The sequence below is a fragment of the Lucilia sericata genome, unplaced genomic scaffold, assembly GCF_015586225.1.
Source record: "Lucilia sericata isolate MDLA Ls3-8-SP2 unplaced genomic scaffold, ASM1558622v1 Contig000083F_arrow, whole genome shotgun sequence".
Lineage (NCBI taxonomy): Eukaryota > Metazoa > Arthropoda > Insecta > Diptera > Calliphoridae > Lucilia > Lucilia sericata.
In genome coordinates this window covers 502,005-526,680 of record NW_023994116.1, presented here as the reverse complement: position 1 = coordinate 526,680, position 24,676 = coordinate 502,005, and the positions used below count along the sequence as shown (strand labels likewise).

The window sequence follows — 24,676 nt, the reverse complement described above, 5'->3', positions numbered from 1 at the left end:
AATTCTAAAATTTTGTATATATTTATATATACTTTAAAAGCTTTTTCGTTTTTTGTCACGTATGATATCGCCTGATTTTAATCAATATATTGGAACACAAGGTTCCTAATGGTTTTTGATTGATGATTTTTTCCAAGTTCTCTGATTTGGAACAACTACTATGGAGGTATACAAAGGTCACACACAATCGTAGGGAATTGCCCATATAATAAAGTTGCCAAATATCAAATTTATGATACTCATTCTCTGTGTCACATGCACCCATCCCCTTCAATACCGAAATAAATATACATATATACATACATATGTTGTAGGAGTATTTTATGAATAAAAATGCACACATATATGCGGCAAGTCAAATAAATGTTCATACAAACATACATATTGTAGTCTTGTATCTGCATAGAGCTATTGGCAAGTGTGAAAAATTGCCATAAATTAATAATCGATTAAATTAAAATAATTAATTACTAGTAAAAACGAAATGGTTGCATGCAGCAGAATATAAATAAATGTAAAACTGCAATGAAGTTAAAAAATTGTGAATACATCTACACATACAATCTATAATTCATGCAGTGAATGCAGCATATTGAAAAAAGTGCTACATTACAACTGTTCAACGTTGAGAAGAAGAAATATATTTAAAAAAAATGAAAGTGCTTAAAAAACGATGTTAATAATGTGGTGAGAATACATAATTTATAAATAAACAATCTTATACACACAAGTGTATGTATTTCTGCACATGTACGAAAATATATAAATACATAAAAATCAATGTAAATTACTTTAATAATAATTATATAAATCATTATCATTATGAGTATAAACGAATTATTTAAAAGAGCAATTATAACAATTATCACTATCAGAGCATAATCAAACACACATAAATCTGGGCATCTGGTTCAATTTTTTTCCACCTTTCTTGTTTTTTTTTTTTTTAATTTGTGATTGCTCGGAACACAAGAAGAAATCATTCTATTTTTGAACTCGTTCAGATGTAAATACATTTGTATATTTTTATATATGTACATCTACACATGTACATATGTAAATGCATTCCCTGTGGTTGTTTTCGTTAATAATTATGGTTAATGAAAAGTTAATTATTGCTAAATATTGTAATAATTATTTAGTTCATTATTTGTTTTCATTAACTGTTGATTTTAAATTTATTGTTAATAAATTTTCATTTCACTTTTATCCATTCATTAATTCACTCTTTCGTTCACTCATTCATCGTAGACCAAGTCCATAATTATCACTCATGTCAGATCGTCATTTAGTCGATGTGTTCTGTTCATTCATTCATTTAGCATTGATTGTGATTATTATTATAAATTAAATACTATTATTTTTTCCCGCTTATAATAGAGTTGTCTCTATTTTTAGAGTGTATTGTGTATTATCTGTAGTGGATAATTGCAAATCGGAAGTATATTTAAGAAATTAGTTTAATTATTTAAATAGTTAAAATTAAAGTAAAATATTATTCAATGATTAACATTAATTTACTGTAACCATATAATTGTATGTTGTTTAAAGACTGTTTGCATTTCAATTTGTTATTATAGAGTTAAAAATGAAACAGTAAACATGTGTGGGAATCTAAAGATCATCTACTAAACACACTTACCCAAAACATTGGCTCCCAGATTGTTCAGCATGTTTGCCGAAAAGTTTCTAATTGATAATGTCGACAGTTTGCCGCTTTAGTCAGTGTCCTTGATTTAAAGTGTAATCTGTAATTTTAAAAATCTCTTGGCCAAGGAATGAATTTTATCACAGTTGATTTGTTATACACATTTTTCTACAGGATTCACACTATGGAGATCTGAAATTGTACAAAAATAGTAGAAAATCTAGTATTTTATTGTAAATATACATATTATAAAAAAGATCAATTTGTTTGTTCATATTCACTGAAACAATTTTCAATAAAAGAAAGCAACCCACAGATAACTTTTAAGCAGTAATATGTAATATTTTTACGTTGTATGTAATTAAACATTTTCAAAATAGTAAGAGTGCTACATTCGGCCATGCCGAATCTTATATACATATTATCCAACCGTGTGCAGTGAAAGGGTATATACATTAGGGTAATATTTGTAATGGGTTTAAGTCAATTATCGACCTAGCTCTTTCGAATAAAGAAAATATAACTTTTTTAAACCATGAACATACATATAGTATTTCATCGTAATACTCGTATTTTTACTTTAACTTACTTATGTCCACTATTATCGCTATACTCGTATTTTTAAGACAGTAATGAGCATTTCTTTTAGGGTATATAAGATTCGGCATAGCCGAATATAACACTCTTTCATAAATAACTTTTGAATAAATCATATGATTAATATGTACATTTTATTACATTTTGGAGCGCAAAATACCACAGCACTACCTTATAGCAAATATTGTTCTGATAATAAAAATCTATTTTTGAAGTCAATTTGGTGAAAAAACTTCTCCCACCAAAAGCAATATCTAATGCTTTTGTTCGTAATTGTTTTTTTTTTTAAGTATTTTAATTATTTTCATATGAATGAATACCATTATCTAAAATATGCAATATTATCGCGATTTATTAGGAATACCATAACAGGGTTGTAAAGAACAATTTTCTCTTTAATATAATGTAATAAAAAGGCATTATTAATGGGTTATAATTTCCAAACCTATTTTTTAAAAATAAAATTCTGAGATATCTTTATGCCAATCCGAACTATAGCATGACTTGCACTATAGAACACAATATCTGCCACAGCCAAGGCTGTAGCTGTATAAATGTGGTTGGGTTGTCCTTTTCATCGCTTGTTGTTATCCTGATTAAAAAGATTCTGAATGAACCAATTGAGTGGGTGCGAATATGTACACTTCACTGATAACTTTTTGGCAACTAACGAAAAACTAACGTTCATAATACTCACCGACGGATTTCTTATTTCGAGATATACAAATTAGTAATCTTTCAAAAGTTAATGCATATATGTATATACATACGATGTATCTCTAATTTACTACTAGACTGGCATAATTCAAAAAAAGTCGTTTCCAGAAAAATGTTTTTAGATGTTTATTCAAACTATTAACCGTTGATCGGTTAATCAATTATAAATTCTTTTGGAAGTACTTAGTTTTTTTTTTTGCAGGGTACGTTCTGTAAATATAATTAAGCCAATGATAATCCTCCAACATTTACTTTAAATTTGCTTTTATTTAACCTGTTTGGGATATGAAGGAATAATGATGCGATCTAGAACCAGTAGTTCTTCTAATCAGTTGTTACTAATATATGTGTGTTCGAGTTTTTATTTTAACTATTTCTATTTTGCAAATTAAAAAAAAAAACTTATTTAAAAAATTGACAAAAAATTAACTCGAAGAAGTGGAAAATTATATTGTTTGTTATTATTAATATTTCCATTTATTTGATTAACCGAATAGTTTTTAATTGTCCTGTTATTAACCGGCTAAAATAAAACCTCAAATAATCATTTGTCAAATAAACCAAAGAATACAAAACCACGAATAATTGAGTACAAACTGACATTTTGGAGAACTTTTAATTTGAAAAATTAAACAAGTTTCAGATAGTAAAGTTTAATACGTTTCTCATCTAAATTGGAATTTAATTCTTATTTATCTAATATTCGTTAAAACAATCTAACACCGAAAATAATAGACATAATTTTAATTTGATAAAACTATATGAAAAACTTTAGTATGACGCATGTTTTGTAGCCCTCATTTCAAAAACCTCGAATTTTGTTGTAAATGAACAATATGTTTGTATGTAAGTATGCATATAAATAAAGGTTTATTTAATATTTCCCACAATCTTTTGCTAGTTTTATTAAACATAAAATGTTCTTTATTTTTATATTCATAATAAAGTATCCTAAGTGGGCATATAGAAACATAAGGTCATTTAAACTTACCTTTGCATCGATGACCATTTAAGCCAAATTGGAAAAAATCCATAAAAAGTAAGAAGCAGTCGTTGTAAAAGTAGTCGGAAAAGATTTAATTAAATGAAATGTTTTGGTTTTATGGCACAAACACCAATTCAATTGCCATAAAGAGACTCATTAAATAGGTGGTGGTGAGGAATGAGAGATTCTTTTTAGATAAAGGTTGGTCGAACACTTATTCCCATTACAAGAACAAAATTGTTTGTTGTTATTATTATTTTGGTTTCTTAGTTATAAGTTTACACATAAAGACACGCGATCTTTAACTAGAAGATGAATTTAATTTACACAATTATTTTATTTTTATTTACACAATTATAAATTTCTCTTTTAATTTTGTGATTAAGCATTAATTTAATATTTTACTGAAGTGCTACACCAGTGGTGAATATTTTTATTAAATAATACTTTTATAATTTTTAGAATATTTAAACATATATATCCATTTATTGATTTTTCGTATACATATTTGATTGTACTTTTCTTTCTTTTTTTTTTTGTGTTTTATATTTTTGCCCTAGGGACTAAAGTTTTAGTACATAGTTGGCACTTCCGGTTGTGATTTTCTTTAGGATTTTGTTGCGTGTTGTATTGTGCTGTTAAACCGCGCGTTATACTCGCAGTGCAGACGATTCGCATTTGACAATGAGGCAGTCAAAAAAGTATCGAAACGTTGATATGCCTCAATAGTTTACAAAATAAGCAAACGCAAAATAAATTCAATTGTATTGCGAATTATACAAGATAGACAGATAGATACTTTTGCCCACAAGGCGCCCACTCTCGTTGTCGTTGTAGTCGTCTTCGCATTGTTTCACAACGCATTGCAATCAACAAACCCACCCCATTTTTTTAGTCTCAGTTTCATGATAATCGGAAATACGCGAAAATCACTTTTTATGATTTTTGGATAAACTCTATACTATTGCGTTTTAATTCTTTTATTCTGTCTACAAAACCAACAAAACAAAAAAAACGCAGAAAAACAAAATAAGTTTTGTCTCTTAATATACAGAATCAAAGGGAAATGTATTCAGTGTCAAATGAGAGTAACAAAGACAAAGTTATTCTGAAACTTGACTCCATTGATTTTTCACAAGATGGCCATTTAAATGGGGGTGGGGATGTACATATCTGTCTATCTGTGTGCTTTAGTCCTCAACAGTTTATCTCCAGTTTTATCATTGATGTACCGTTTTTTATGAATTGAGAACAGCAGGTTGCTTTGCAATGCCATGGCTGGTGAATTTCTGTCATCTTTATGCTGTCACTCTCTTACATACATTATTAATGAAGCTGCTCTTTCACACACAAGGCGTGGCCAAGTTACTGACTATTTTATCTCTCTCTTTCTCTTTGTGTCTATTGTGAATGATTGCATTACGCAAGTTTCTATTCACCTGTTTGGTATTTGTTGTATTTTCATTATTTGTTATTGTGTTTGATTTGTTTTGTTTATTTTAAAAAATACCTCTCCATTTGGATATTGGTTTCAAATAAACATGGTGTTTATTTAGAATTGTTGTTCAAGTTAGAATCGCTTCATTATATTTCTTTATACAAATATGTTCCTTTAATATAGTGCCGATTTCTGAATTGCCTTGTACTTTAGAAACTAATTATTATTTTATGAAGAAGAGGTATCAAAATGTCAATACTGGCATTTTGATATCATTAGGTGAAGCCAAAATCGGGTCAAAACATAATTTCGAATAAAACGACTTTGAATTGTATTATTTTTTAAATAATTTTAATAATAACCATCGATTTGGCTCTGAATTATAAGGGAATAATTTTAAGCATTCTAATTTTTTATTAATAATAATAAAACATATCAAAAAATCATATTCACACATAAATTGTAAAAAAGATTAAACTATCTTAAAAAGCACAATGGACGCATCTACTAAGTCTACTTTACAGATTTTTATATCCTACACCACTATGGTGGGGAGGGTATTATGCGTTTGTGCTGATGTTTATAACACCTAAAAATAGTGGTCCTACACCCACCTTAAAGTATACCAATCGACTCAGAATCACATTCTTTATTATATAGCGGACCCATACAACTGAATAGGACTTTTGAGCTTATAATAATGTTAAATATTGTATAATCTCTACAAATTCGGAAAATCTTAGTTTTTCTATAAATTCTGCATAAATAACTTTAATATCATCGTAAATCACTCTACCAAAATGTATACGGATAGGACCATATTTACCTTTGCCCCCATATAAACCCTCTTTCAGAAACACACTTTTTGGTAACAATTTTTTAAAATATTTCGGAATCAAGGAATTATTCGAAAAATAACCAAAATTAGTAACATAATCACTGGTATAGGGTATCATATGGGCGGCGAAGCATTATTTTGATTAAAAAATTCCATTAAATTTACTGTATACTGGATTTTTTTTTATACCCACCATCAAAAATGAATGGATTTTGTCATTCCGTTTGTAGCACATCGAAATATTGCTAATAGACCCCATAATATTCTGAAACCACGTAAGATTCTCAGACGATCACGCAATGTTCGTCTGTTGAAAGCACGATAGGGTTCGAACGAAAAGAGGCAGAGAGTTGAAATTTTCCATAATTATTCAATATAGAAAAGGTTTTTTTGGTTTTAACGGTCATAACTGTTTTACGAATTCAAGTATACCGATGAAATTCGACATAGACAAGTGTTATATTAACTAAAATCTCTCATAATTGACCCTAGCTCCCATAAAAGATCCCCTTAAGAAAATAACTTTAACGCTCATTACTGATTTAGAAATAGGAGTACAGTGATGAAATTATATAGGTATAAGCAAATTTTATATGAACGGAGATCTAACTACCCAATTTTATGAGGATCGGTCCACAATTAACTCTACAAAAATATATATTTAATGTTGGCTTAAAATACGAGTACAGCTATGAAATTCGACATAAGTAAATTTTATACAAACGGAGATCCAGCTTCCTAATTTTATGAGGATCAGTCCATTATTGACCTTATCTCATATATCAGGTCCCCTTCAGAAAATGTCTTTAACGCTCATTTGTGGCTTTGAAATATGATTATAGCAAGGAAATTCGACAAAAACAAGTTTAATGTAAACGAAAATTCCTCTATCAAATTTTACGAAGAGCAGTCTATAATTGTCCCTACCCCCATTTATGTTTTATACGAACTGAAATCTCTCTTACTGATTGTATGAGGATTGTTGCATAATTAAACCTACCCACATATAAAGCACCCTTCAACAAATTACTTTAACTCTCATTTCGACCAAAATCTATGTACAAAATTTTATGAGGATGGGTCCATAATTATCCCATGTAGGGTTCCCTTCAGGAAATAGCTTTAAAGCTCATAACTGATTTAAAAATACTGAATTAAAATGGTAATTAAGTTTACCTATTTTTGTAATTAATTATAGATTAGCTGTTTCTTTACTTTATAATTCCGAACGTCTATGTCAACAATTCAGTTAAGCCCTATTCCAAATATCACTCTGATGTTCATAGTAATATCGATTATAAAATTCAACATAAATCTAATAAATGAGTAAATCATTTTGACAATAACAGATGCATCGATTCATAAATATCAAGGTTTAATTATAGGGTAGCCTTCATAGCCATATTTTTATTTTGCCTTTTTTTAAAAGTAGAATATCTACATCGACAGTCATTTCTAATTGTTTGCAAATCTTCTCAAAATGTAAATTTTAATATCTATTAAAAGTATTGTCAGCGAAAAGGAAAAAACAATGTTTAAAATATTTATTAAACTAACAAAGGAACCAACACACATGGTTATACACACCATTCGTAAAGAATTTTGCAATAATGTCTCCATGATGCTTTTATGTGCATACACACATACATTTCCTTTTTTCCTCTTTTTGAGGTTTCATAACAACAGGTGAAATATTGAAAGGTAAAAAGAACTATTCAGCACTTGTGTGGCGCGTGTAGCGAATGAGTGAAATTATTTTATTTTTTCCTTTGATTATGAATGTATCTACAGCATCAATGTACATTCTTAAAATGGTAGTGAAACTATTGTATTTATTTTTGCAGTACCTTTTGATTTCCGTTTTTGTTGGCGGTTGATGTTATTTCTTTTTAATATTAAATATTGTTATGACTACCAGGTCTTATATCTGAATATTTGTATAAATGTCGAGGCGAGTGGCATTCAAAGTTTTCGTGACGCGTGTCTTTGGTATCTACGATATAATATTGTTAATACTATAATGGTTGTCATCTTGTGTTATGTTGTGTTATTTTTTTAAACCGTTTTTATTAAAACAATAAACATTTATTTCTTCATCAAATTATTGCTTCGGTTACTACATTTTGTGTCCGTTAGTCGACATTTATAACACATACATATGTACATGCGCCACTATAAGGTGTGTATTATTATGTTAAGCGGATTATATTCGGCTGTTCTGAACGATTTTTTGATATTCGAAACATTTCTGATAAAATTATTCAAGATTTAGATCCCGTAGATATTTGGGGTCTTCAGAAAATATATTTTAACCACATACAGACAGCGGTCATAGTTAAATCGACTTCGTTGGCATTCAGAATATACATACATAAGTACATATGTATATCGCAAAATTAGAGTATGAAAATTACAAACGAAATGACAAACTTATATGTGTATACCGTTTCTACGAAGGTGAAAAGTCTAATTGAATAATAAAAAAACAGCAAGATTTCAAATTGTTTTATTTGTCTTATGAATTTGAATAAACTTTTTATGTGAATCTGTTCAAGATGTCGAAGTGCCTTATATGACAGTTGGCCTCATATCACGGTGGTACTTTTTCACCCACAGGGTAAGCTAATTAGACGACTCACCACCCCCTATTTTGCTTACACGCCAGTCGATGTACTAGCGCTTTTCTCAAGTACTCGAGGTATCTAATCTCTGACCATTACTTCCCGTTGCTTAACATTTTAAAATATCGGGTTTTTCATGCTAGAAAACAATATTTTTGTTTTACTTGGTTTTTTGATTGTACATTTTTTCACTTGATTTATTTCCTTGTATCTATATAATTTTGTTGAAAAATTCTTTGTCCTTTTGGAAAATTTTCTTATAAAATTCCAATATTAATTCTTCAAATATTTCTTTTCATATAAAAATGTTTGCACACACACAGACATCGGTTTATAGGTTTATATACAAATGTACATTAGGATGGCTCCAGGACAATAGTATGTATCTTGTTGCAGGAAAATTTTTTATTGAATATAAATATTGTCACACATTTTCAGAACTCTATTATTAACTATACCACCCCCAGGGACATGTTACCTTGATGAACCTTTCCATTTTGGTGTTATTGCAAGCTTGGGAAAAGAGGTGCTACCAGTCTTCCGGGACTATAAACTGGTGTTAATCAAATCTAACCTAGGCCTTCCCTTGGTATGATTTGACATGGTGACGAACAGAGCACCAGGAGGGGTGGTACTACGGGTGACCAGTTGCACGCAGGACTTTGTCCTGCTGGTCAGTTAGTTGAGGTTCCTACATGTTCCACGTAGTGGCTGTGGTTTAAATCCAAATTCGCAGAAAGGGGCGCTTAGTTGATGAACGGTAATATATAATTTTCGGGATAAGTTTCTGTTACAGATCCTAGTTACTAGGAGCGCTGCAATCGTGTCGAAATTGAGTAGAACTAGAAACTGTTTTAATATATTGAGATTGAGATAAATTGGTATTCAGTATAATTAATATATAAGGTTAATATCTGGTCTAGGTCCTATAATGGATCCATCCTCAAGAAACTTGATTGAGTTAATACTGTAGTTATGAAATATACTGTAACGAAATCTCATCATAATATCGTATAGCCTCCTATGGGGGTAGCTATCTCAGTTTAAGGAAATATAAATGTTTTATCAAAAACCCAAACTTTGTAAAAACCATTTTCGATACGGAAATCAATAAAGTTTTCCATTGTGCGTAAGTCAATTATAGACTTTTTTCTGAATGTAACTTATATGAGAGAAAATAACAATTTTAATATATTTTCCGAATAATGTATGTCATTAACAAAATTTATTTTCACCAATTTTTAAAAGACCTTTGAATGGTCTATAATTTTGTGATATACGAAATAAAGTAGATTATAAAAGATTGGTTTGTTTTTTAAGAAAAGATTTTTACTTAATAAGTGAACTCTTTGGATGAAGTGAACATGCTTTGTATTAATTAGTTCACTCTAATATTGATGCAAGGACAAACAATTTTTAAAGCATAGTGATATATTCTTTAAATATTCGTTTTAGCTGGAAATATTAGCAACTTTTATTTTGGAACTACCCTAATGAACTTACATACATATGTATTCATATAAATACTTTTTTATTTAAATTTGGTATTCTTTTGTTTGGGAATTCAGATTTTGATGCGATCCCAAACCAAAGGCGAAAATATTTTTATTTGTACGAGTGGGTATGAAAAAGGATGACCATTTCTTAATTAAACATTTGTCATAAAGAAAACGAGATACTTCGCCAAAAGTTGATATTTTCCTTTAATTAAATGATGGATGATTGGGTTTTAACTGGCAAACGATGCTAAATATAAAATTCGAAGCAAACGACAAAAAAGTGTGAAACATAATGAAATGAGACAATAAATACAGAAGCGTCACCTAATTAAGGAGCAAATTTCTTGAGAATGTCATACCGATTAAAAATATGTATATTAGATTTTAAATCTTCTTCATACACATACATACATGTTGAACCTACTTCTTTTTCTTATTTATAAAAAAATAAAAGAGCTGTAGTAATAAGTATAAAATATATTTCGTATATATCTCATCGTTTTTTTTATATTGTAATTTTATAAAATAATATCAAGGGTCATATTGTAAAGAGTAATGTAAATAGATTTATGCGTATAATCAGTCAAAATTTATGACATTACAACCACAAAGTTACTTCAAAGCTTAATTGAGCCTTGATGACTAAACACAACAATAGACAAATAAAACACATCGCACACATACATATAAAATACTTATCCTTAATTTTCAGTGTTGTCAACACGTTTTTTTAGTAGTGAAGGATTTTTTGATATTACGAATTTTAAAATTAATAAAAATTAGTTATGAACTATAATACTTATTTTCGACTTTTCTACGCTGATATAGGCTTTCGCCCTAGAACATGTATCTTATGTCACAAGAACTTATGTTTTCTCCTCTCAAAAAAAATATTATCATCGAATGAAAAAGTACTGAAGCATCTCTCACCAAGTAGCTTGGGGTAGCACAAACACCAATCGCAGGGGACAAGCCCTCCTGGATTTCTTTAATACTATAGCTTATAAGCTAACTTCGTCAATATAATCTGGGACAATGTTCGGGACCTTACTAAGTAACCGTTTAGGACAAGACAATTTTCTATGTCGAAATAAAGAGCATATAGTCGCCAAAGTAGAAACGTTCGCAAGTGTCCTGGTTGAAATTTACTTGTGTAGAAGAGCTGAAGAATACGGCCTTGAGCTGGGTTCAACCTAGAGGCCTCAATGTTAACTCGGCGAAGACGGAAATCTGTCTATTCTTGGCAAGAAGATACCGGTGATAGACGGAGTTAATTACTTAGGTGTAATTCTTGGACGGAAATTAAAATGGAGACACCACATAGAGGATAGGATCAACAAGGCATATCGGTGCTGGGTGCTATGTAGGAGAGCCATAGGCATGAAATGGGCTATTAGTCTTACTATGACACATTGGCTTTATAAAAGTGTAATTGGACCAATTCTAGCTTATGCTTCAATAATCTGGAGGACTTATTTGAATAAAAAGTATAATATCAAACTACTACAGGGAGTTCAGCACACATGCTGCTTGGATATAAGTAGTGCATGCTAGATATTCCACCCATTGAAGCATTTATAAGATGCAGTCGAGAACTGGCTAAACGCGGTCACATTACACGTCATCAGTGTATACTGAACACATGGGAAGGCTATACACAATCACCGAAAGTGTCCGATCGCATACCTGACACAGAATATGTCGAAAACTTTGAAACACTGATCTTAGACAGAATGTCTTTGTCAAACGGAACATTAGAGCAAATACCCCTAGGAATATGTTGTATATGAAAGAAACCCATAAGGCCTCTTGGTAGGTAGAACCACAAAGTCCCAAACGAGAGCAGGACAATAAGCCTCCGTAAAATGAGCAAGTCTGAGGTTAGTATGATGGTATGTACTCTGAGTGAATACACATGATTACGGGCACAGTTGTACAAAATAGGACGTGAGGATTCGAACGAATGTAGAGCATGTAGAGAAGACAGTGAAACTCTGGAGTACTTTCTTTGTTATTGTCAAGCTTTCGCCGTAATTTGATCCAAATATCTTGGGAGTGATATTTTTCCGCATATAACATATATAGACATTACGTCCAGGAAACTAAATTTCTGAACATCTGACGATAATACATTCAGTGAATACTATAAAGTTAAGTGAATTAAGCTAATTTAATACGCGTGATAATCACTACCGCTTGTATTTATAAAAAAATCTTATTTTGCTTTTAATGTACTCAATAATTAAAGCACACTTTAGCCTTAAAAACCATTAATAAAATTGTGATATTCATAAACAAATAATAAACGTATATTAACTATTGTGCTGATTTATGTTTAAGTTGGCAGCACTGTACAATATGGCTGTCATTTTATGTGTTAGTGTTGCGTACAATTAGGATAAAATAATCGTTGATTCGGTTTTCTTAATTTCATATTTTTGTTTATAATAGATTTTTGACAATAAAAACAAACTTTTAAGAAAAATAAATATATATGGCTTTAATAAATGTCTATTTAGTTCAGATGTATAAATATAACATATAATTTCTAATTATTATTAAAAGTTTCCGAATAACGGATATTTTGCGACAAAATATACATCACTATGACACATTTTCTTATTTTTACTTATTTTCCTTGTAATTTTTGATAAATTTTTGCAAATATTGATCAATTTCTTTGATATTTGACTAATTTTAATGCCGGCGAATATATTTTGCATTAGTATAACACTAATCAATATAATTTACATGGTTAATTACTTTATGGCATTATATTTAACCAACAAACTTTGAAAAAGCCAAATCAAATGATTTTGTCCATCATTTGGTTGACAGACGGGCATTTCCAAATTGCCTAAAAATAGTGCTGGACAATTGGAATATTGTCAAATATTCATGCATTAATCCAATAATGCCTAGATTTGAGTTTTTTCCTCAAAATATAATCGTTTAAAAATTTTCTGGCATTTTATTTACAAATTTGTAAACGTTAAAATTAGAATTTTTAGATTTTATTTTAAAAGAAACCGTAATTACTTTTCGCAATCAACCTAAAATTACCGGAAAAAGCTTTATCTGAGAATAAAATTGTTAAAAATCAAGTTATTGTGGGCTTAAAGAAGGGTCGAGCCTACAATAAAATTCTTATAATTGTCAATGGTTTATTGAAGGTGTTTTATGCTATTTCACGTTTATAAATACGATTTTCCTGAATTTTGCCTAAAATTGTTTAATAAACCTAAAATAAGTTTTTATAAATACAGCCATACATGTTCACATCTCTATTAAATGCATTTAGTTTTGCTACTTAAATAGTAAAAACTAAAAAGAATGCAAAGTATTCATAAGTCCTTACTAAAATTTAAACAGGTAAATTTTAAAAAATCGTCTAAATAAATATAATCTGACAAATAGTGATTTTTAGCAGAATGCCAGTTAAGAACGCTAGATAATATCGCATCTAACAACTAAACGATTTTTATGCACATACAATTTGGCAATACTTGTTATTTGAGATGTTAGTATGTTTGAATAAGAATTTATAAATGTGGTTTGTATGGGTATGAACGATTATGAGTGTATTGCAGGGAGAGCAAAATTGATACAATAGTCCTTTTTGGACAATTCGATCCTTAAAAGTACATAAGTAACAATTGTTCAATTATAAATTTATTTCTTGACTGAAATAATAATCTAAAATTGTAATTATTTCATTTACTTCCGATTTCGGTAAAATTTTTACCGAATTTCAAAAAGGGAAAAACAATTTTTGTTTACATTCTTTCATATTTTTAAGAAAGTTCTAGTCGAATGATTATTCTATTTGTGGACTATTATATAAACTAAACCGCAAGTCTATGGACTACACCATTTCAAATTGTATTTTAGAACTTTCTAACTGTATTTAATTTCAGAAAGAATCATTTTTTTAATGTGCAATAGAATTTCAGAAATTCAAAATTTATCTGAAATGTACAAATGAAAATTTCTGAAATAAAAATGGAATATACATTTAACTTAAATTTAAATTTTCTGAAATACAATTGGAATATTCTAATATACAGCTTGAAAATTCTGTAATACATTTAAATAGAATTGGAAATTTCTGAAATTGAATTAGAAATTTCTGACACATAATTAGAATTTTCTGAAAGTATAAATTTCTTAAATATAGTAATTAGAAATTTCTCAATGAAATTGAAAATGTTGTAGTTCATTAACTATATAAATATATTGATTATTCTACAGACTGGGTATACGAACTACGATGATGATAAATTTGTAAAAACAAATATTTAGTACAATCGGAATTAAAAAAGTACATTTTTTAATTTTGTTTTGTACAATTGTAGAATTCCATTTGCCATCCTTGGTGTATAGAACTAATTGGCGGGAGGGGAAGACAGGACAATGACTAGAAATTTTGGGTGGGACAGTGAAAAGGAAACAAAAGGGGTGTAGAAAGATTAACTTTGAAAATTTTTCATAATTTAAAAGGTTATTGTTGTATAAAAAAAAAACCTTGAAAATTTTGTATTTTTTCTTAAGAATATCTTTAACATACATATAGGCCAACATGGCATCAAAGTACGAATAATTTTTAAATTCATTCGCTTGATATGTTTTTCGTTTCAACAGTTTTGGTTGTTGTTTCAAAGTAATTTATCTAAACAGGATGTTGATGCCACTTTTCACACACATATACACATTTACAAAAATATTTAAAGAAAATGAATGAGCACAAAAACGAAGCAAAAACTCTTGATGGATTCTCTGTGGTAATTTGTCTCTTTCCTAAATCAAACTTTTTCTAGACTTCTATTTTATATAATTTTTTTGTGGTTGTTGTTTTATAGTGCATTTTTCGTTTGCTTGTATTTTGAAAAGCATCTCGTTGTTTTTCGTCATGACTACAAATATTTATTTTTTTTAATGTAAAATAAAATCACACAAAATTTCTACATAGAAAAACCAACCAAAAAAATGTTTTAAATAAAACATATTCTGCCATTATTTTAACCAACCAGAAAAATACATACTTGTTCAAATACTTAAACACACATACATATGTACATATATAGATATAGTTTACAAAGAGATAAAAACAAAACAAATTTATAGTGCACTTTCATGTATCGCATTATTCTTATTTAATTCATTTGTGTGTGTGTGCGAGTGTTAAAAGAATGACTGAATGAATAAATGTCGCTGGTACAAAAAGAGAGTGGCAAGTAACACTGAAGACTGCAAAAAATGAAAAAGATACATTATTACCAACATTCCAAGTTGTTTTTTTTTTTTTTTTTTGTTAACATTCTTAAAAAACAAAGACATGACGTTGATGGGCACTATTTTTGTTTCTTCATCTGCTTCATTCCAACCTAACCACACATAGCACAATTGCTTTAAGCTGAATAGAACACAACTTCTACAAAAATATCTAAGTCCTTCTCCCTTTAACTTAAAGAAACAGAAAAAACTTAAATCTTGAAAAAAATGGAGAAGCGTTAAAATTTGAAATCCTTTTTGATAAGCTTGTATAATGTTTTGTCGAAATCATGATTGTTGATTTATGTTTGTTTCATCCTCTTTTAATAAAAATAAGATCACAATAATTTTGCACAAGGATTCTCGACACTACGAATACTTTAAACACGTCCACATACAAATCCGTATGAACATTAGACCGACTCACTCTTTATGGACAGCAAAATTGCTTTTAATGCCGCGTACACCACAAAATGTAAATTTTCTATATGGGGAATGAAATGTACACCAATGTTACGCCAATTTTTCGACAAGATCGGTCACAAACTCTCTGAGTTACAGTAGGTCAATGTTTGATAGCTATAATACTTTGGATAACTATTTCTTCAATCCTTCGGAAAATATAGTGTTTAAACAAATTTGTTGGACTTTTTTGTAATTTTATTTCCAATTTCTGCCTTTTTTATTTTCTTTTGTTTCGGCTCAAAGCTTAGATATTTTACTTTAAGAGCTTTCCAATCGCTTAGTGGGATATGTATCAATTTAAATGCTTTGTAACTCAATATTTTTTCCAATATAAATGGGTTATTTGAATTCTGAAATGATATGAATATAAAAATTAAAATTTTGTTGTCTAACTAGCAAAAAAAATCTGCGTAAAATCGATTCAAAATTAAGCCCGATAGTTAAAAAAGGCGGCCATGGCTATAAATTGAGATAAGATAAGGTAGGTTTTTTATAATCTAACTAAAAATCGCATAAATCAGACCGAAAACAAAGAATGACACCTGTTTAAAAAAATAACAAGTCAGAGCACCCGCTGCTCCGTCCCAGGAGCAGTAGTGAGGTCTATTTCTTCTATTTGAATGGAGTACTCCTTAAGTAGGCCTATGTCAAATTTTGTCTTCATCGAAGCAGCCGTTTCGTAATGCTAGAATAATATCCGAAAATGTGATTATACCCCACTGTACTCTGCGAAATCACATAAAAATAGATTTTATTCTTGAGGTTAGCGTATTGGCGGTATTACAATATCGACGGTATGAGATTTTAGTTTGACATGTACATACCGTCGGAAAGGTTAATTTGTCTAGTTTCTCAGTATAGTTTAATTTTTTAGTTTTTATTTATTTTGAAGCATATCTCACTCGTACCCCACCAAGCAGCCAAAAACCTCTTAAAGGAAAGTATCTAAGCTTTGCTTTGAGCCAAAAATAATGAATATAAAAAGGGCAGAAATTAAAAAATCTAAATAAATTTTAATTTTGCAAAAAAAGTTCACAAATTTTTTTACATTTTTTCCGAAGGATTGAAGAAATAGCTATCTTAACTATTTGCAACAATTTTTGCTACGAACAATAGGTAATAAGTTACATAGATAAGAAGAAACACATGTTTGTCAAAAATGTCCAACTTCGAAACTGTAACTCAGAAAGTTCCTGACCAATCATGTTGAAAAATTGTGTCTAAACTAATATACAATAGGACTAATAATGGTGCAAATTTCATCCCGGCATGAAATCCACTTATGTATTACTTTGTATTGGTATAAAAGTCATAAAGTTAAACTAATTCATCTAGCAGTTATAATGTGTCAATAATATCCTTTAATGTAACATAATATATAATAAATCTAAAATGTTGTTGATAAAGAATTTTCTATCCAAACAAAATGTCGATTTTAGATCATTGTAGGGTATAATGACCAGTATTAAAATGATTTAAAGTGTTTTTTAACGTTAATAAACTTTTTAACTTAGTTGCAAATGGTTATTAAAACTCTTTTAAATATAAAACACATACATATAAATAAAATCCATGCTTTCATTTCTTAATATCAATGAAATCCTTTTTCAACTGTTTACTATTAAATATTGGCATTAGTATTCAATACGAGTACATCTTGAATATGTATGTAAGTGTGAACAAGTATGTGTGAGATTATATGTTTGTTCATGTACAAGGATTTGTTGAACTTTTTTTCCGAACGAGTATCAAGCATGTCACTGGATAATATTCAGCCGTATTTAGTTTAAGTGATTTATGTATAAGTTTATTTTTGCTCTTTTGTTGGTATTTTTAACGACAGAAATACAAAAAACACAAACAAACAATCCATAAAAAAGAAAAACCATATATCCGCGCTTACACACATTAGTAGTACACATTTATTTATGAAAATGTTTGTAAACATTCATGCTTGTGTCAAGTGAACCCAAACATACAAATACATATGTAATGTTGAAAATATTAAAGGAAAAGGATATTTTACGAAGACATTTTATTAACTCTCAATTTATTATTTGAAAATAAGTGTTTGTAAAATCTCTGTCCGAACAGAAATTGTAAGTTGGGGTGTCATATGATCGTTTTTTATAAAATTTAACCGGCTACTTGATGCCAAAGCGTCTATTTGATATTTTTCTTATAAAGTCACGATTTTTTTTTATTTTCATTGAAATATACGAAATAAAATTTTCCATTAAAAAATCTTTTTATTATATTTGCTCATCGTTTTTCAAACAATTGACTGTCAACTGTTTTGTTCAAAAGAAAATAAATAAAAAGAATGTGTGAAAGAGCAATGGAACAGTAAAAACAACAACAACAGAAATATTACCAACATTTCAAACAGAAATAGAGATACAAGATCATTTCGGATGCTGGAGCAGATCTTACCAATTAACACTTTGAAACTGACCAATTTGAAAAATCAAAACAGAAACTACAGTACATATGTACATATATGTATGTATATGTATGTATATGAATTACAGGTATCCCTTATATAGCACAGTAAATTTTAATTCGGGCAATTGTAATACATAAAAATCTTAACCTGCAAATTACAAAATTAATTGTTGTGTATTCGCGACTGAGTATTAGATTACCTTGAACCTATTTTAATAATATTACGCAAACAATATAATTTCTGTATATGTATGTCAAAAAGTTTTACGAAAAAATAATATTTTTTAATGTTCAATAATTATGTAATGTTAAAAAACAGCGTAATTGATTTTCAGATAGTAGGGATTTCCCACCATGAAATCATATAACGTAACACGAAGGTTACCTACAATAACACTTTGTTGTTGTCAAAACGATTTACTCATTTATTAGATTTATGTTGAATTTTATAATAGATATTAATATGTATGAACATCGCTATACTCGTATTTTTAATCCAGTAATGAGACTTAAAGTATTTTTCGGAAGGGGGCTATTATGGCCCTCATAAAATAAATTAGATAGATTTTGGTTCGTATAAAACATGTTTATATCAATTTTAATCACTGTAATTTTCATCACTAAAGGACGATAAGGGGGGCTTATTTGGGGTTAGTATTAATTAATGACCGATTCTCATAAAATTTGGTAAGTAGATCTTCGTAAAAAATTTACATGTGCCAAATTTCATCGCTGTACTCTTATTTTTAAGTCAGTAATGAGCGTAAAAGTTATTTTCTAGTGGGTACCCTATAAGAGGGTCAGGTTCAATGTAGAACCGCTCTTCATAAAATTTAATAGAGGGATTATCGTCTATAATAAACTTGTTTATGTCGAATTTCATCACTGTACTCATATTTCTAAGAAATTAACGTTAAAGTCATTCTCTAAAGTGGATCTAATATGGGTGGTAGGGTCAATTATGGACCGATTCTTATAAAATTGGGTAGTTAGATCTCCGTTCGTATAAAATTTGCTTATATCGAATTTCATTACTGTACTCCCATTTCCAAGTCAGAAATAAGCGTTAAAGTCATTTTCTGAAGGGCTCCTTATTTGTGATGTAGGGTCAATTATTAACCGATCCTCATAAAATTTAGAGGAGAGAATTTCATCGCTGTATTCGTATTCGTATTTTTAAGCCAGTAATTAGCGTTTAAGCCATTTTCTGAAGAGGACCGTTTATGCGGGGTAGGGTCAATTATAGACCGATCCTCATCTCTTTTCGTATAAAATTAGCTTATGTCAAATTTCATCCTTGTACTCCTATTTTTTTCCAGGGGGTCACTGTGGTGCGATATTACCCATTTTAAATCGTGCTTTCAACATACAGACGGACGGACATGGCTGGATTGTCTTAGAATTTTACGAGATCTCAGAGTATATATATACTTTATGGGGTCTATTAGCAATATTTTGATGTGTTTGTTACATGGTGGGTATAAAACTCCCTGATTTTTTATTGTATGGATTTATTTTAGTGGAAATATTTTTTTCAAGCTTATAAATGCTTTCCACATTAAAAAATGGAAAATAACATTACTTTACCTTGTATTCTATTCACCTTCAATAGTACATTGTTATACGGTTTGAGTCTTCAATAAAAAATTTTGTTATTAAATACAGCGACATAAGCGGGTAACAAATATGGAAACATTTTAAGCTATCAAATAAATATTTCTCCAAAAACGATAACTTTATATAAAAATAACTTTAAATAAAAATATTTCCATATTTATCGATGATTTTATATTTATCGAAAAAAGTTTTTATGTAATAAGTAAAAAAAATCGAAAATTGGGGATTTCTTATAATTTTTCCACTATTTTTGAGAATTTTTATTTTTTTTTAACAAGTATTTTCATTCATGTTTTTTCTAACGGTTTATTTTTGATATAAAATGATTATAATTATCCTTAAATTTTAATTAAAACATAAACTTCCTTTAATATATCGATAACATTTGTGAATTGTTTATTACAATAACTTTGCCGTGATGGATTATCAAACTTAACCTGACTTTTGTTCACTTATTATTTTTCTTTTCTTCTACATATTTTATATATTAAGAGTTGAGGTCCTTTTCTAGTTTATTTTTCGGATTTTTATTTTTAATAATATTTTAAACTTTTTTTCGTATTTCCTAAATCGATTCTTCGACTTTTTCTGTAAAGATATTCGACTTTTCTTCAAAAAGCGACTTTTGACGCTTTGGGGTAAATATTATAATCACCTCGCGATACACAAATACATTCACATTGCTTTGCAAATTCAGAGAGTTTCAAAAACTAACAGACTTAGCAGTGCACGACACACAAACACGGGTATTTCCTATGGGCAACTTTTAGCTGCACTACCCTAGGGCGACTTTTAACTTCGTGAACATGGTGTACTGAATACAAGGTGACATCGCAAGCCCAGCTGATAATTGTTTACAATTTTTTATACATCGGCTTGTATACATATAAAAAATTGACAGTTGTACGTTTGCTCTCAAGTGCTGGTACCTTGTAAGTATACCGTGTTCGTGAAGAACATATAAAATATATAACGAATTTTCTGTGCACAGCAGAGGAATTTATTTTTTTAACAATGTTATATTCCATTGCGCCATCTATGTTTCACTAAATACATCATCATTGAATGTAGCTGAGACATGTCTCACAACACACTGTGTCATCTGGTAGTCAGTGTAAGATTAAACTAATAAAAGGTGTCTTTGATAAGCGTACATTGATTTTTTAATGAAACACAGATGGCGCAATACAACTATTGTTCCCCAGAAAAAAAAAGAACTTCGAAAGAAGTAGAATTTACTTCATGGAAGTACTGAAAAAGACCTGAAAAAGTGATGATTTTAACACAGGCTTGTCATAGGAGGCATGTCCTTTTTTATTTGATTCCAAATTCACTACTTCTGAAGTCATTCTTAAGAAGTAATTTTTATGCAATTTCATCCTTTCATGTCCTTAGGAATTTCCATTTTTATACCCTTCACTTTCGTGAGAAGGGTATATATAAGTTTGTCATTCCGTTTGTAATTTCTATAATATAATTTTCCGACACCATAAAGTATATATATTCTGGATCCTTATAGGTAGCGGAGTTGATTAAGCTATGTCCGTCTGTCTGTCTGTCCGTCTGTGTGTTTGTTGAAATCAGTTTTTAGAGGACCCCAGATATCGGCAAGATCCAAATCTTCAATAATTCTGTTAGACATGCTTTCGAGAAGATCGCTATTTAAAATCAGCGAAATCGGTCCATAAATACCGGAGATATGAGCAAAAATCCGAGACAACCTCTGAAAATTTCATAAAAAAGACAATTTTTTTCATGCTTTGATATACGCAATAACAACAACTCTGCTTATTCATTTAGTATTTCGTTTCATGTGTTTGGATGGCTGTGTGTTTCATTGCCTTGTGTATATTGTTTTTGTTTCTTAGTGCATTCTGTTTCGTATGTTTGGATGTCTGTTGGCTTCATTGCGTTGTGTATTTTGTTTTTGCTTTTTTTTTGGAGTATTTCGTTTCGTATGTTTCATTGCCTTGTGTATATTGTTTTTGTTTTTTGGTGTATTCAGTTTCGTATGTTCGGATGTCTGTTACACCCAATTTACACGATGATTTTTTTCATGTTTGCCCAGACGTCTGTTTTCATGTTTGTCGATGATTGGCGGTGAGCGGGGTAGAGGAGAATGGGGGGTAAGAAAACAAACATGATTTGGGATTTTCATGATTGTTTTTGACATTCCTCTTTAAACTCATTCGTACTGTTGATATCATGCTCATGTAAAAAAATAATTATGTCTTTTTTTTACATGAAAACATTAAAATTTGCATTAAAAAAATACTATAGCGTGTAATTAAATTTTTTTAAATCAAATTAAATGGTTTTTATGTTAAAAATTTAATTTTGTTTTTATTACGAATAAGTAATTAAAAAGGATTATATAATTGAACATCAAAAAAAGACATGCATAGTTGCATGTAAAAAATCACCGTATAAATGTTCATGATTTTTTGGAAGATTCTCAAAAGAGAATTGGAAAAAACAGACGTCTGAAAAGTCTTCATGTAAATTGCGCCTTAGTTTCATTGCTATTTGTTGTCTATTTTGTTTTTTGTGTATTTCGTTTCGTATGTTTGGATGTCTGTTGGTTTTACTGCCTTGTGTATTTTTTTTTTTTGTGTGTTTATTTCGTTTAGCGTTGTTGTTGTTCGTTTTACTATTGCTATAATAATGATATAAACGGGAAAATGAAATAAATTAACCTTTTATAGAATTGATATTTTTAAATACACTGTGGTGAAGGGTATATAAGATTCGGCAAAGCCGAATATAGCACTCTTACTTGTTTTTTAATAAATATGTATAAGTTAAAATTTGTTTCTATAACTTTTATTTAAGCCGTAAAAAAATATATTATTACTCTATTATGAACAAATTAATTTGTTGACAAATAAGGAAATAAATGTGAGTAAAATATTGGACATTACTTTTTGGGCTGGAACAAAACCTAATACGAGTGAAAGTATAGTGATCGTATACAGAAAAACTATATAATAATTTTACAATTTTTAAAGGACTTTAAACTTTCAAGGATATACATTTTTTGCTTAAATTTATTCAAATATTTACATCCTTGTGTTCTTGGGCGTCAAATTAAGTAGGACGGTCTCTGAAAATGGCAATATCAAAAACCAAATAAAGCCAACTACTATAGATTTCCTTGGTGTAAATGGCATATTACAGGAAAAATTTAACTAGAATGAAAATAAATAATTGTTAATATGTATTTATAAAAAAAATACTGATAATATTTCTATAAGACAGATTATGGAATGAATTGAAGTTGTCCTTTGATCCAGTCAACAAAAAATGTTAGAAAAACGCAAACGGCCCTATCTAACATTTTTTAAATTTTACACGAGAAGCAAAAAACTATTGAAATTGAAAAGTTTGTTTCTATCAACGTGATTTATTTGTAGTAAATAAACAAATTGTTTAATAGTGAAACATATAGTTGACAATGGCGTATATAAAAATGGATAAATTGGACTTTTAACCTTTAATATTTAAATGTTTTTGTAGATAGGGCCTTTTGTTTTTTTGTCAATAAATCGCTAATTTTGGTCGGAGGAGTCCAATTTTTTGTGTGGACATTTGTTTTGATGCAATACATTATAATCAACAATAAAATCGATTTTGAATTTTTGGTTAGTTAGGGCCGTTTGCGTTTCAAGTGACGATATGTAACTTTATTTAATAAACAGTCTTAAATACATAGATAATGCATACTATTTTAATATTATTTTTAATTTTTGAGTTTAATTTTCCATTTTTTATGGTAGTAGTAGTTTAAGGTAATTTGAGAAATTTGAATGATGAATATTGAGATACTTTTTTGAAATTGATTTTTACCGTTTTTTTTTCGTACAATACAAAACAGAAATGTTTGTTTCGTAACAAATACTTAAATCATATTTATTATGTGATAACAACTTAACCTGACCTCAGGACATTAAAATTAGCATAACAGCATAAACTCTCCCGCCCTCAACACAAAAGTAATAATGAGGGTGTTATGACTGGCATCGATTGTTATTTCTTGATAAACTTTTTTCTAAACATAATTATAATTATGAAATGATTTTGATTGAATATGGGTGTTACCTTGTGACAAATGTTACAAAAATATTAAATAAATATGTAATTGTTTGCTATAAATATAACTTAAATTTTGGAAGTTGAGATCTAAGAGTACATATGTATGTATATGTATGTGTATTAGGGCGGCACCGTTTGTGTGGAGAAAAAATAAGATACTGAAGTTCCTCCCGAAAATGAATGGTTCATTCAGCTCACCAAACATTTTGAGAAATGGTATCTTAGAATTAACAAAATTTTGATATTCGGCAGGAACATTTAATTTAAGGATTTTTCCATGATCACCGATTTGGACACAATTATTTAAACACGTAAAAAGAGGTCTATGATCGTTAGAAATTGCCATAGGGTTTAGAAGGATTGCCATAGTTTTAGAAGTTTTATTTTTAACGCAATTCTTAATCGTTTAAAATACCAGAACCTTTAGACCCCATAAAGTATGT

The 24,676-nt window shown here is 29.2% G+C and overlaps 1 protein-coding gene across 5 annotated transcripts in view; it reads right to left on the bottom strand.

The window, feature by feature from the left end:
* The window catches only part of LOC119599612 (homeobox protein orthopedia), a 34,315-nt gene extending 29,542 nt beyond the window's left edge, over window positions 1-4,773 (bottom strand). For 3 of the 5 annotated variants that reach the window (XM_037949458.1, XM_037949459.1, XM_037949460.1), the window contains exons 1-2: window positions 3,954-4,771; window positions 1,643-1,840 (exon numbers count right to left, since the gene is read on the bottom strand). In XM_037949458.1, the coding sequence (XP_037805386.1) occupies window positions 1,643-1,673 (31 nt within the window). In that variant the 5' untranslated portion in view covers window positions 1,674-1,840; window positions 3,954-4,771. Of the gene's footprint in view, window positions 1-1,642; window positions 1,841-3,953 lie in introns of all 5 variants that reach the window. The other 2 variants (XM_037949456.1, XM_037949457.1) reach the window with 1 other exon arrangement.
* Window positions 4,774-24,676: the final 19,903 nt, after the last annotated feature.